Source organism: Macaca thibetana, chromosome 4 (assembly GCF_024542745.1).
Source record: "Macaca thibetana thibetana isolate TM-01 chromosome 4, ASM2454274v1, whole genome shotgun sequence".
NCBI classification, from domain to species: domain Eukaryota; kingdom Metazoa; phylum Chordata; class Mammalia; order Primates; family Cercopithecidae; genus Macaca; species Macaca thibetana.
In genome coordinates, this window is record NC_065581.1 from 15,360,051 (window position 1) to 15,375,359 (window position 15,309).

A 15,309-nucleotide genomic window follows, 5' to 3' on the forward strand; every position below is an offset into this window, starting at 1 on the left:
TTGTTTATACTTAATCTGTGGCAAGAATCAACGTTCCCTCCCAATTTTTTATGGTGCTTTCATTTTTCTCTCAAACTGTTGCTGGAACAGGTTTGGCATATCAGGCGGCTACAAGCTGTTTCAAGTAGGGTGATTTAACAGCAGGTATATGAGAAACACGTTCTGAAAATAAAAGGCATTCATGTACAGGATTCCAGTCATTTATCCCTGAGAGGAGGAAATAGCTATCAATCCTTTCCTTGTCCATGGGCCTAGTTTTTTAGAATGTTTTTTTCATTTGCTATTCAGCTCTGTACAGCTGTTATTCATATCCACCACCCTTAATCCCATGATACGACATTCCACGTTGGTCCTTTGGGCATTGAAGTCAGGAATAGCACTTTTTTCTTTTTGAAAGTAGCCACCTCCCTCCACCTGTATTGCTCTGGCAAGGTGGCCGGGAATAGGATATATGCAGGGGGTTGGGGTTGGCAGCTCATCCAATTGCCTTGTCTTAGCATTTCTGTAAATTTTTATAAAGAGGCTGTGTGTTAGGAGATCTTCCTACCTGTGATCCTGAGTGCTCCTTTCCTTGCATCTCCCATGGCCCTGTCAATTCGAAGGCGATTTTTGCATTTCAGCGTTGGTTTTAGGTACTACAGGTTGTGAAGAGCTTTTGATGTCCTGTGCCCCTGCCCTGTGGAAGCAGGATTGGTTTTTGCAGCACCTTCCGTAACTGCGCCTAGGTTGCCACCTTCTGCCTCTTTATCACCAGGTTGTTATTTAAAACATTGGTGGCGGATCTGAATTCCAACTTTAGAACAGATGTGTGTCACACTTCCAGTCCTGCTATGTCTATGTTATATTTATTTGTTTTATAATATTTATTGTAGTAGCTTTATTTCTGTTTGGTGATATGGTTAAAAAAAAGTCTTTGTGTCATTGTAGGCTTTTTTTTTGTTTGTTTTTAATTGATTCAGATCTCCTGGAAGGGGCCTGGTAGAGTTGGTTGACCCATGACCCAGTTTCCACGGGCTGTTTCCCTGTCATTATTACCAGTGCCCTTGATTTGGATAATAAATGACTTGACCACTCTACCTGTGATGCATAAGTGTCTTAGGTAGTTTGCCTGCAAGTGATAGGAAATTAACTATCTTCCATTTTTAAATAGATGTAATTGTCAGAAAATTGATTTTTATTTGATCAGAAATGTGTTTTCCTTTAACCCATGCTTTTTCATCTTTGTTTCCTTCTCCCAAATCAAGATGGCCTGAATTTGAAACCATAATAAAAAACCAAGGTATGAACAAATTGCATAACGACGGTTTGCCAATTCTAGGCCACTAATAGAAAATTCCTACCCCTACTCCCACTTCTATCCCCACTACTACTAATAGTATTTTTTCATATATTATTTACATTAAGCCTCTGAAAACCAATAATTTTAATTTTGCTTTTACCTAGGAGTCATTATGAGTTACATATTTAACATTTCTGGCTACTAATACGTTTCTGAGTTTTGAAATTTTACTTCCTGATCTGGCATTTGCCATGGACTGACTACCAATGCCACATTTGTGTCAAGACACTGGAATTCATCTCTAAAAAATAACTAAAAGTTTCATGATTACTTCCTTTTCCCATGCCTTTGAATCTAAAGGGAGAAAGCGGCAGTGTGGACCTTATACTCAAGGAAGGCTGAGCAGAGAAATCATGATTATTAAATGCAGGTGGTGCTGAGCTCAGTGCCCAGCAGTGAGCCCCAGGAGAAGTTTGCTGCTAGTACATTCATGATGGAGTTTTCAAGTCTTTCCAATCTTTCCAGGTGACTCCAAGCATCAGCCTCTGGGTGGCACCCATTCTGCGAGCTTTACTGGCCTGGATGTCCCTGTTTTATTGTCCTAATGTACTTGAGTCCTCTTGAGATTTTCAGCGCCCATATGTTTGAAGAGTTGGCTATCACTGGAGAACAGCAGCCTATAAAGGCTTTTCCTTGGTGGGTGAGCCAACCAACCTTGACAGATTACAAGAACTCTTGGTGTAGTTAGATACTATATCAAAACAATCTAGTTTTTAAAAGTGTGGATCATGTACCTTCTTGTCTTGTAAAGCAGTTCATTAACCCGGTCTGAATACAACTCGATTATGGACACATAGCTTTCTGTCAGTGGCCTGTGCAGGGTTTTAATTTTATGTTTGTTGTTTTTTGTCTTTCAAATGAGTAGAGGAGAGCATCACAGGAAAATAAAATTGTATCACCGGGAGCTGTGCTTTTGGTTGGATTGGGTCCTTCATTTGGTTCTTGTTTCACGGTGGTGCAATACTTTTACTTGCTTCCTCCCCATCCCCGCAAAGAAACAGTCATCGTGGAGGGTATAGTTAACTGCAAGCTCGTGAGATCCTGCAGTGTAATGAGACTGCATGGAAACAGAATTGTCTTCTTATGTGTTGGATTCCTTCTGGAGGATTATTCACATGTCTGAATGTATATTTAATTCTGGTTGTTGGGTTTTAAAGAGAAGTCATTCCAAGTTGAGTAACCAAAGGAGGAGGGTTTGAGAGACAGTGTCACATAAGGAGTGATGAAAGGAACTCGCATTACTTAGTGCCATGCCCTTTTGGGTGTTTTCCCCTGTGCTCTTTGATCCCTGAAGAGGAGTCAGAGGAAGATTTCTCAGGGTGTATTTTTATAGACACCTGAATTCTGACAGTAATACTGGCCACACGAGATGGACGTTTGAAGCATTCGTCTTGGAGGTTTCATCTTTTCTTTCTGATGGAATATGGGCACAGGATGGGGTCCCATTTTGCAGAGCAGAGCTTCTGAAACTTGAGTGTGTATAGGAATCACCTGGGCATCAGTGCAGATTCTGAGCCCCTAGACCTGGAGGGGACCCAGGAGTCTACATTTCTAACAGGCTGCGGTTAAGGTACAGGTGGTCTGTGGGCCACAACTTGGAGTTCCAAGGCTGTGGAAGGATATGTTGGATCTCTAGCCTGGACGGTCAGCTGTGGAGAGTTGTTCCGTGGTGTTGTCTGATAAAAGGCATGTGATGCTGTCATGCGCTTACTTTCTGAGCTCTGGTATTGTATGTGTCTATTATAGAACTTGGAGCAGTGAGGGATTCTGTTCTCCTTTTTGCCTTTTAGTACAAAGATTCACAGTCCAGCTTAGAGAGAAACGTATCCTTCCATATCCTTGCAACACCAAGTTCTGGCCCACAGACCACCTGTATCTTCACCACTTGGCATAATGCTTTTTACTAATTCTTGTAAAAAATATTATGAGCATATACAAGTTTGATTCCTCACCAATTGCTATTTTTGATAAGAAATTCTATTATTTTCAAAAGTGGCAATAATCCTGCAGTTTAAAAGGAGCCATCACTTTTCCGCTAAAGGGCGTAATCCTGTGTCCTCTATATTAAGCTGACCAGCAAACCAGAATGGATGGGGCGCTTGCTTTTGGGGGCCATTCCAGAGCGGGCCAAGAAGAAGTCTCTCTATGTTTTGTGCTGCGCTGTCAAACCCTGACTGAATCCACCTGCTGGGGAGCCACGAGGCCTGAAGTGGTTTACAGAAGGCGAAGGGGATAATTTGGATTTTCAGACGGTGAGGTACAAATGGGATATTAGTTGACTTAAAAATATGATTGGGAATGAATTATTGGATTTAGAGGGTGAGGCAAGAGCATCATGAGAGATTGCTGGAAATATAGGAGAAGGAGTCTGAACAGATGTGGTAAATAGGGTAGGAGAAGAGTAGCTGGAATAGTTGGTCAACATTTAGCAAAAGGGAGCGTGACAGAGTTGTTACGTATGTAAGACTATGTGGACATCTGGAATGGCACTTTTTCTTGCAGGGAACACTGCAAAGTGGCTGAGGGAGGAGTGTTAGCAGCCACTGTGGAAGAAGGATGTCTCCACTAGGACACCAGCCTCTGCTGAGAATCAGAGGTGTGGCTGAGCCCCTTGGGATTAGTCTCTGTGGGGAGTGTTTTATGAGGATAGCAGTGTGACTTCCGGCACTGGATGTTAGACACTGAGATTAGACACTGGCAGGGCAAGTAGGGGTAAATAAATGTCAGTGGGAACAGTGAGACTGAGCTTTGTTGAGTTTCTAATTGATTCCAGAAGTATTTATTCAGCTCTTACTATATCAGCCATGTTTTGGGAGCTGGGATACAGTGGTGAACAAGAGAAATGATTTCCTTGCCCCATGGTTAAATGGCTAATTAAATAAGACAGCCATTGAGAAAGAAAGTGGAAAGGAAGCTCTGTACTGGATGTATGAGTTTGCTTGACCTCTGATGATAGAGATGTATTTTTTTTTTTTTTTTTTTTTTTTTTTTGAGACTTGCTGGAGTGCCCAGGCTGGAGTGTGTAGTGCCGCTGTCTCAGCCCACTGCAAGCTGGGCCTCCTGGGTTCAAGCCATTCTCCTGCCTCAGCCTCCCTAGTAGCTGGGACTATAGGTGCCCGCCACCACGCCCAGCTAATATTTTGTATTTTTGTTTGTTTGTTTTTTTGTTTGTTTTTAGTAGGGATGGGGTTTCACCGTGTTAGCCAGGATGGTCTCGATCTCCTGACCTCGTGATCCGCTTACCTCAGCCTCCCAGTGCTAGGATTACAAGCATAAGCGACCATGCCGGGCCATATCTGGGCTGTTTTTAAGAGCGTTCGGTACTGGTTGATCCTGAGTGAAGAATGATATAGCCAGAGCAGAGTTAGCATTAAACTGGAAGGCTATTTCTTCTGGCCTTCCTCTCGCGCATCTTGGATAGGTTGAGTGCAGGCACACCTTTGCTGTCTGCATCTGGGATTCTGCTAGAGGGGTATAAGGTTAGGATGATTCCCCATGACTCTACAATTGGGAAAGGCAGCTTAATTGGGACTATTTGGAATTATTACCTACTGGTCTATCTCTTGTGAACAGCACAGAGTCAACGCATCTGCTAGATTTGTGTCTTGCATCAGCATTGAGGGAGCAGGTGACAAGTCTCAACCAGCACTGTAGATTACAAAAGAACGCTTGTGTGTTGTGTGTGTTTTAAGTTTGAATTTTAATGTGTAGCATTTGAAACCCCATAATCTGTGTCATGGATTTGCTTCTCCTGTATTTAAAATACTTTCTAGGTGTAATGAAGCTGCTTATGTCAGTAACAACCTTAAATGCACTTCCTTTGCTGCAGTTTTCATCTCACATGGTTTATGTTTTAATTAGACATTAGTTGTAGGGGAATAATTCTCTCAACTGGAGCCTGAAGTCAGGGTGAAGGCACCAGCCTGCACAGGATGCAATAAATCGCCATGGGAGTTTTACATTGAAAGCTATTTTGGGGCCTTATAATTTATAAACTGTGTATATGTAGGAAATAATAGTTTATCATCTCACGTCATCGTTTGTTGTGGAGATTCGAACAATGAGAGTAGGAACCTGATGGTGATGAAGAGAATTCTGTCTGACAGCCTTTATGAATAGACTGAGGCTGTTGAAGAGGTGGATTTCAGCCTAATAAGCATTAACTCCTCCTGCAGTTAACACTATCATTCAGTTGCAGCTAATGTATTAGGAGAGCTTTCTTGCAAACCCAAGGGAGTTGCTGTAAAGATTAATTCAGCTACATCATGCTTTTCATGTGTTGTGGTGTCAAGCCAGGCGTTTTACTCAGGTTGGTTATTTGGGTTCCTGCATTTTTCTGGTTTTTAAGCATTTGATTGGGAGGGTCTCCAGTGACCTACACTCAGTAACAGGTTAGAAATTGTGTTTCTGTTGTTAGGTTGAGGCAAGGTTTACTGGGTTCTCTTAGCCTTCATGTCCGAACCCTGACCCCTACCCTGGTCTGTGGATGTCTTGCTGTCTTGGGGAAAACAGTTCCTTCTTCTAGAGGCACTGCCCAGCAATCGGAAATCTCAGCCTGGCAGGCATCTGTGAGTGAAGGGTGTCAAGGAGAAGGTGGAAATCCTAGTTCTCTTAGGCCTTTCTTCCTCTTGTTGTAGAAGATGGAGAATTACTCTCATTCTAGGAAATCCTTGAAGCTTAATGAAAGTGCAGCTTAAGTTATTTAGGGCTTAGAGTCTCTATGTGGTTGGATTTCTAAAACGAAGTTTGTATTTATGCAGAGTATAGGAATGTAAGTGCTGGAGGAGACCTCAGATCATCTAGACTTCTCATTGAATCCCATGAAAGTTTTCCCTGATCCTTCAGTGTTAGGGAGGAAAAACCAATTCTTTGGTATAAACCAGTAAAACAGCATCAGACTGCCCATGAGATATTTGGCCTTCTCCTTGAACAAAGGGAACCTGAATATCCAAAATACCCAAAATCATGATTTTACCTGGGATATTAATGTTTTTATTATAATAATAATTATTATTTTTAGACAGAGTTTTGCTCTGTCTCCCAGGCTGGAGTGCAGTGGCATGATCTCAGCTCAGTGCAACCTCCGCCTCCTGGGTTCAAGCAATTCTCCTGCCTCAGCCTCCCGAGTAGCTGGGACTACAGGTGTGCACCACCACTCCCAGCTAATTTTTGTAGTTTTTTAGTAGAGACAGGGTTTCACCATGTTGACCAGGATGGTCTCAATCTCTTGACCTTGTGCTCCGTCCGCCTTGGCGCTCCCAAAGTGCTGGGATTGCAGGCGTCAGCCACTGCGCCTGGACGTTTTTCTTATTCTTCTAAGGCCGAAAGTATCAGTGCTCAAATGCTTTCTTTCCTTTCCTTTCCTTTCCTTTTTCCTTTTCCTTTCCCTTTCCCTTTTCCCTTGTCTTGTCTTTTCCTTTTCCTTTTCCTTTTCCTTTCCTTTCCTTTCCTTTTTTTTTTTTTTTTTTTTTTGAGACTGAGTCTTGTTCTGTCACCCAGGCTGGAGTGCAGTGGCACGATCTCAGCTCACTGCCACCTTTCTGTCTAGGTTCAAGTAGTTCTCCTGCCTCAGCCTCCTAAATAGCTGGGATTACAGGCGCATGCCAACACGCCCGGCTAGTTTTTGTATTTTTAGTAGAGATGGGATTTCACCATGTTAGGCTAGTCTCGAACTGACCTCGTGATCTGCCCATCTCGGCCCCTAAAAGTGCTGGGATTACAGGCGTGAGTTACGACGCCTGGCCTGCTTTCATTTCTAAAATGAACTTTTATAAAATGCTTAAGTCTTTGATGTAGGTGTGTGAATGTAAGTGCTTCTTAGATTAACAGTGTACGGATAGCTACAGAAGAGAACCTCTCAATATCCTTAGCCATGTGAATCATCATCTATTAATAAGAACTGTAATGACTTAATCTTGCTGGTTCTTTAAACATGTATCTCTTCCCATTTACCTTGCTTTAGTGACTGTTGTCAACCATGTCTGTCTTTCCACCTCTTGCTCTGCCTCAAGTCCCTGTATAATTTTTTCTTCCCTCTTTAGTGCTGTCTTTCTTTATATCTTTATGACTGGAATTGCTGGAATAGTCTCTGGGCTAGCTATTCGTTTTTGGTCATCTCTGCATTCATTCTGTTAATTCTTAAGAACTTGTATTTGATCTGGAGCAACAGACATGAGGTTGCCAGTTTGAAATGAGGCCTTCAAGATCTGTCATTAATGTGTACATTGCCTTCTTCTGCACTAATCTCTCCTTTTATTTGGGATTCTTTTACTTAAGTGGCCAATGCGGATGCAGTTCCACATCTTCTGACTGGACTGTAAATTTCTTGAGTGCACGGCACCTGTATCTGCTATATCCTTTGAACTCCCAAGGGAGACAGCAACATTTTTAAGAATTCCGTACATATTTGTATTGCAGTGTACTTTCTGGCATTGCTCACTTTATAAAACTCAAGTAAAATGATTCATTATCCTTCTAGTTGTGGGTATAACAACACCTTTTTCTGAACTTTGTCAGAAATATAAAACTATTACTAGTTGATGAACATATTTGGGTTTGGGACGTATAAAGAAGTGAGATGGTTGTGTGTTGCTTTCATTCTTTTTAACAGCCTGTGGTTTCACTTTTGTTCGAGGCCTATTCAGAAAGGTCATTGTCCCTTTACCTTAAGGGTGTAATTCTGACCTTCAGAACTGGGTCGTGGTCACACAGTACTTGTTTGGCAATTCCTTTACAATAAAGTTTATTTTGACTCTGAATATTGGCTTGCTTTCTATTCAGTAACTCATCTCTTTTCTTATGTTTCTCCAGGATGACAGTGATGGGATTCCGTGGTCAGAAGAACGGGTGGTACGTAAAGTCCTTTATTTGTCTCTGAAGGAGTTCAAGAATGCCCAGAAGAGGCAGCATGGGGAAGGCCTTGCTGGGAGCCTGAAAACTGTGAATGGTGAGTTGACTCTTGGAATAGCTCGTTGGAATGTGCGATATCTCTGGGCATGGACTTGGTTCTGAATTGGATGTGTTCTGGCAGCTTGTGCTTCCTAGTCTAGGCACCTAAGGGCAGTCTGTGGGCTAGGTGAATCTGCACTCCGGACATACTGTTGGGTTTATGGACTTATTTTTATGTTCCGCGTTATATAGTGGACGAAATACCTTAGTCTGTTCTGTAGGTCCTGTCTTGCTGGTTTTTCTATATGTATATGTCTTTCCACACTGGTATGTGAGCAGAACTCTTTGATGATCTTGCTGAAATGTGGAGTCTTTAGTTCTTGTTCCCGGGTTGTATAGGAAATAGCCTAAATCTTTCTGTCTACTGCTTTTCCTGCTCTCTGGCTCAACAGCTTTCTCATCCCTTCTTCCTTCGTTCCTGCAGTGGGAGAGCTTTGCATACCTCTAGAAGTGTGCTTCTTCCTGTATGGTTATCACATGACTCCTTGATTCCTGAAAAGAAACTTGCTCCTGTCTGAGTTTGTTCTCATGTCTGTTTTGAACAGGGTTCGTAGGGTACAGATGAAGTCATCCAACAAAAAGTATCTGCGGACAAACATTTGCTTGTAGTTTACTATTTTATTTCAAGGGAATGCAGTGACATTCTGTAACCTTCTTGTGCACTTCTCAGGATTACAGTTAAAGTGAATGAATTGACCATGTTTTGGTTTATGCTTCCTTGGGGGGCAGGGAGATGAGAAAGAGCAGGTTCTGTTCTTCTTTGAGAGCTGTGGCTCTGGTCTTAGGAGAGTCATCACACATGGGGTACTTGACAGTTTGTCAGGGTGCAGAAGGACAGGTTCCCCATGGCTTCCAGTTTTCCCCCACCACTTTAGTTGTAAGGTGAGTTGTCTGGCAGCCTCCTGTTGGAACTAGTGCTCACAGGCACTAGTGCACAACAGCACCTGTTTGCTGCTCTGTTTCTGTGGGGCCATGGCAGAATTTCCTGAGATGACGAACTCCACCATTCACCCTAGTTGTGCTGTCTCCTTCCACTGTTGCGTGACTTGAAACAAGAGGCTCTGTCCACCCTCCCGGGTTTTCTTTCTTATGGGTGACTTGCCTTTGGAGGTCAACCATTAAGGCCATAGTGGCTCAGTCATGTGTGCGTCCCTCAACAAATCTCAGCCAATATGTATGGGAAAGGCCTATTTTGAGTATTAACATTTGCAGAAACAAAATAAGTTGTGGAATCTATTGCCATAGCATCCAATTTAGACCCTCATAGCTGCTTTCCTAAAAGACACTCTGCCTTGTTATGTGGGTCTTCAGCAGATAGGAACCCTAGCTATTCGTTGCTTGTAATACAGCAAACTAAAAACCTTGTGTCCAGTTGGAGAACATTAGATGTTATATATATATAGTTCGTGTTTATTGTCATTGATTCACGTTGAATGTAGCTTCTTGCTTGATTAAATGTGGGGGGTTGGGTATGACAGAGAATATCACTTAATCCTAGAGTTTAGACTGGAGCAATGACTGCTCTGCTGTTAGATTGTATGGTTGTGATGCTTTCACAGTACTGTTCAGGAGTGGTGTAATGCCCTAGTGTTTCTTGGAATTGCCAACAGTGGAAATAAAAACATCCATATTTTCTTAACTGGGCAACACCAGCTTTTAGAACAAGAGGTTAGCCAGATGTCTGGGATTTAATAAAGGTAGAATTTGAGTAAATAACAAAAACTAAAATTTGTCATTCCAGAAGCAACCAGTGCTGTCAGCCAGTTGGCCAAATGTACGTTTAGCTCTGGCATTGTCGAGGGCTTTATGATACTGGCGAGAAAATCTAAGTTGGCAAAGTTGCCCCCATTGGAATCACTGAAGTCTTTTTATTTATTCTGGCACCACCTTCATAAAGGAAGGTTAGTTTTTGTCATGGTGGCACATGCCTCTAGTCCTAGCTAGTCAAGAGGCTGAGATAGGAGGATCACTTGAACCCAGGAGGTCAAGGCTGAATTGAATTATGTTCACACCACTGTATTCCGGCCTGGGCAACAGAGCAAGACTTTCTCTTACAAAATCATTATTTTGAAGGCAGCCACCATGTTAAACAGAGTGTGCTTTCTTATTTTGGGGTGCTACTTGGAATCACAGGAAACCAGAATTGGTATCATGGGAAGAGCTCCTCTTCTGTAAGTGTTTTGGGAGCATGATCCAGGGAAAGCTCAAACAGTAGGGAGCAACCAAGACTTTTGGGCTGGTGAGGTTGGGAGTAGGGGTTGTTGTAACTGCAAGCTGTGTTGTGCATATGTATATATGGACATGTGTGTCTTTGTGTGTATATGCATGTATGTATATGCATGCTCTGCTGAAAAATCCCTTTAGTTTGAATGGATACTTTATCTATAGTCAGCCATCACTCATGTTCTATCCCATAGAAACACTTCCTAAATGTGAAATGAAACCAGAGGATAGGTTAGTGGGAGTGGAAGCAGGGTGTATTAGTTTGTTTTCATACTGCTGATAAAGACATACTCGAGATTGGGAAGAAAAAGAGGTTTAATTGGATTTACACTTCCACATGACTGTGGGGAGGCCTCAGAATCATGGAGGGAGGTGAAAGGCACCTCTTACATGGTGGCGGCAAGAGAAAATGAGGAAGAGGTAAAAGAGGAAACCCCTGATCAACCCATCAGGGTTGTGAGACTTATTCACTATCACGAGAATAGCACGGGAAAGGCCATCCGTCATGATTCAATTCCCTCCTCCTGGGTCCCTCCCACAACATGTGGGAATTCTGGGAGATACAATTCAAGTTGAGATTTGGGTGGGGACACAGCCAAACCGTATCACAGGGGATGAACTATAATGATGGTGGTTTTTTTGTGAGACAGAATCTCCCCGTTGCCCAGGCTGGAGTGTAATGGTGTGATCTCAGCTCACCGCAACCTCCACCTCCCTGGTTCAAGTGATTCTCCTGCCTCAGCCTCCCAAGTAGCTGGGGTTACAGGCATGCACCACCATGCCTGGCTAATTTTTTGTATCTTTAGTAGAGATGGGGTTTTACCATGTTGGCCAGGCTAGTCTCGAACTCCTGACCTTGTGATCTGCCTGCTCTGGCCTCCCGAAGTATTGGGATTACAGGCGTGAGCCACCGCTCCTGAGCCAGGATGGATAAGTCCATGCAAGATGTATGTCCTCTCCTCTCCCCTCCCCTCTCCTTTCTTTTTTTGAGACGGAGTCTCGCTCTGTTGCCAGGCTGGAGTGCAGTGGTGCTATCTCTGCTCACTGCAACCTCTGCCTCCGGGTTCAAGTGATTTTCCTGCCCCAGCCTCCCGAGTAGCTGGGGTTACAGACATGCGCCACCATGCCCCGCTAATTTTTTTTTGTATTTTTAGTAGAGGCGGGGTTTCACTGTGTTGACCAGGAGGGTCTCCATTCCCTTGATCCACCCGCCTCAGCCTCCCGTAGTGCTGGGATTACAGGGGTGAGCCACCCTGTCCGGCCCTCAATTTTTAATTTTTGTTTTTATTTGGTTAGTTCCCACCCCGTAAGATTGCTTTTCAAATATCAAAATTTGTCCACTGGTTCGTTCATTTTTAATTGTCACAGAAATTTGTCTGGTGGTAGAGTTTCACATTGTGCAGTCCAGAGCCATTGCTAGGAGGTGACATATGATGCTCTCCAAGCAAGTGTGAGAACATGTGCCTTAACCCCAGAGAGGGGTGGGTGGTGGTGAGAGCTTCTGCTTCTGTGTCCTCTTTCATGCTTTTGAGCTTGGGGACAGTGACGTGCTTCTGAGAGCCCTGGTGTTTCCATCTATAAACTGAAAGACCCATCTACCTATGGGACCTTTATGACTGTTAGATGTAGTAGTGACTTTCTTAAAGTCAAACAGGTATTTACTTCATAGCAGCAGAATTGGAATTGCAGCTCAAGTCCTGTAAGTTTGAATCCAGTACTTTTTTGCAAGACAGAATGCATGGAAACTACATTGGATCTTTGCAACAGGAATATTGAAAAGATGTTTTGTTTTTTCCCGTTTCCAGTTTTAAACAGCATTGTTTCTGTATCTTTGATTATTGGAAAATATAATTGGATGATTGGAGGCTTTCCTGGGAAAAATCATTTGTTTTTACCATAATATTTAAAAATAACAGCAGAATGGATTTTATAGAATTTTTATCTAATTTGAGAATAAAACACACATGACATCTCTTGAATCATTGGCATCCTGGCGTGATGAACAAGCAGCCCTTTGCCCTTAATTTGTGTGAAGGGGGTCAGGTATCTGATGCCTGGGAACAGTGTGTGAACACTGCAGCTTGTATCTGAGCAGGTGAGCCCAGCCGTCCTGGTTCTGCAGGTCTGTGAGTAGTAATAACCCAAGCAGACATAAGATAGTGGAGACACCTCATTTTTCATGTCATAAAATTCATGTTTGCTATCAGTCTTGTTTTTGTGGTTTTACAGTGAGAAGGAATGAATTTTTTTTGGGGGGGGGCCCTACTATTGGTAGGATATGTGAGTTTTGAACAGCCTCATGAGTTTTCTGTGTAGCAACTGATGCCATCATTACAGCTTGTTGGTTGTTGCTGGGCTTAAGCGTGAGATGGTAAGATGTGCTGATTGTGAGCCTTCTGTCTACTTTCTGTTGTAGATAATGCCACTTTTCACGGATGTAATAAATTGACAAAAGCTTTGGAAAGGACTGGCAGAGGCTGAGACCTTGGCCACTCTTTGAGGGCCCTTGGCCTGCTGGGGCTGAAATTAGGAACATTTAAATAATAACATGCTACACAAATAATGAGTACACATAATTACACAGTCAGAGAGGGGAGCTATTAGCTGTATTTGAATTTCATTTGCTTCCTATAAATGTCATCTCAGATCAAGTCCTTTGGCCAGCAAAACACTCTTGATGAGATTTAAGGGACCCTGGATTCATTTCCTTAAAGTTACCCTGGGCAGTAGTTGTGATGGTTAACCTACATTGAATTCTTACTACTTACCAGTTATTGTTCTAGTACTTTAGCTGTATTTAACTCATACAATCTTCAGAACAAGTAATTTTATAGATGAGGAAACTAGATACTAAGAGTGGATTAACAATTTGCCTACACAGCTATTAAGTGGAAGCGTCAGGATATAAGACCAGGCTTTTTAGATCAGAGCTCCCACGCTTTCTGGATTAGAGCTCCCAAGCTTGTAGCCACCCCTTAGATAAGGAGAAGTAATTTTGGATCCTTTCATAAAGATAGCATTCCAAAAATAAGAATTTGTAGGAAGACTTTACTTTTTTAAGTAGCTATTTCTTTGGAAGGAGGTACGTGGAATTTTTATTTTATTTTATTTTATTTTTTTGTCGCGGGCTGGGCAGGGGATGGAGTCTTGCTCTGTTGTCCAGGCTGGAGTGTAATGGTGCAATCTCACTGCACCCTCGGCCTCCTGGGTTCAAGAGATTCTCCCGCCACAGTCTCCTGAGTAGCTGGGATTACAGGGATGTGCCACCATGCCTGGATAACTTTTGTATTTTAGTAGAGATAGGGTTTTTGCCATGTTGACCAGGCTGGTCTCAAACCCCTGACCTCGGGTGATCTGTCCGCCTTGGTCTCCCAAAGTGCTGGGATTACAGGCATGAGCCACCGTGCCTGGCCGTCAGTAAGTGGAATTTTTTATTGGGAAAAAGAACCTTGGAAGGCATGGTAAGTATTTATTAACCGTTTTTCTGGGCTTTATTTATGATTTGTAATTGAATTGATAGAGAGTATCAAAAAATGTAGATGGCAAATTGGTTTACTCCTCTCTTCAGTCAGACACACGGATACATCCATTAGTTTCCATTTCCTTGCTTAGAGTTCTGTGTTTTTAATACTGTTGTCATTGGGGCTGGCTGGAACTCACTGGAGGAATGGTGCATGGATGTTCTGGCAACATCTGCCAATTTGTAGCCAAGGACCAGTATTGGAGGCAGAGATGTAGGACATTCTGTAGTCAACACCCCCTAGGCCCCCTTCAAGAAATATAATTTTGAGCTCTTTTCAGAATCTTTCAGTCATTTCCAAAGATTCTTGATGTGTGTGGAATGAAATGTGGGCCCAACTGTGAATTCATTGTTCACAAAATATTTTCACACAAGTCATAAAAACGTATTTGTGAGTCAAAATAAAAAAATGTCAGGCCACATGGTCTGATTTATGTAAGTTTATTTATGGGCCATATTTGAAATGAGTGGGGTATAAAGTGACTTTCGCTCTACGAAGGGGGACACCTGTCCCTTCTGTTTTTGCTGGAGACTTTCAGGTCTAGCTGTCCTAGAGATGGTTATCATTATCATTTATTATTATTATTATTTTCTTCTGAAGAAAGTGGCTTATGGGCCGGGCGCGGTGGCTCACGCCTGTAATCCCAGCACTTTGGGAGGCTGAGGCGGGCAGAACACGAGGTCATGAGATCGAGACCATCCTGGCTAACACGGCGAAACCCCGTCTCTACTAAAAGTACAAAAAAAAATTTTTAGCTGGGCGTGGTGGCAGCCACCTGTAGTCCCAGCTACTCGGGAGGCTGAGGCAGGAGAATAGCATGAACCCGGGAGGCAGAGCTTGCAGTGTGTGCGCTCCAGCCTCGGCGACAGATCGAGACTCCGACTCAAAAAGAAAGCGGCTTATGCTTCAGCTTTACCGAAGTGTTGAAGTTTGTGTGCTAGTCTCCTCCTCTGCAAGCTGTAGGGAGACCAGCTGCAGCTTCAGTTTTCTCTAACACTCCTGTGTCTTGGCTTCCAGACTTTTTTCTTTCCTTCTTTTCTGTCCCCTCATGTGAGGACACACTCTGTGTGAAAGAAAGCTGAGGGAAATGAAGGACTTCAAAGTTGTTGAACTTACTTTGTTTACAAAGCAAGCTACGTTTGTTGTGGAAAGGCGCAAAGGCTTGGGCTCTTTGTCTTTCAGCTGCTTTTTTTGATGTAGTGATGTGGGTGGGGCATTTCTCAGATTTTCATTTTGTAAGTGTTGGAGTTTTTGTTATGTGGGAGGCATTGTGGGTAT

At 42.9% G+C, this 15,309-nt stretch overlaps 1 protein-coding gene across 3 annotated transcripts in view; it reads left to right on the plus strand.

The window, feature by feature from the left end:
* Positions 1-15,309, plus strand: part of JARID2 (jumonji and AT-rich interaction domain containing 2) — a 280,860-nt gene that overhangs the window by 122,538 nt on the left and 143,013 nt on the right. For 2 of the 3 annotated variants that reach the window (XM_050788023.1, XM_050788025.1), the window contains exon 2: positions 8,150-8,285. In XM_050788023.1, the coding sequence (XP_050643980.1) occupies positions 8,150-8,285 (136 nt within the window). Of the gene's footprint in view, positions 1-8,149; positions 8,286-15,309 lie in introns of those variants that run through there. The other variant, XM_050788026.1, reaches the window with a different exon arrangement.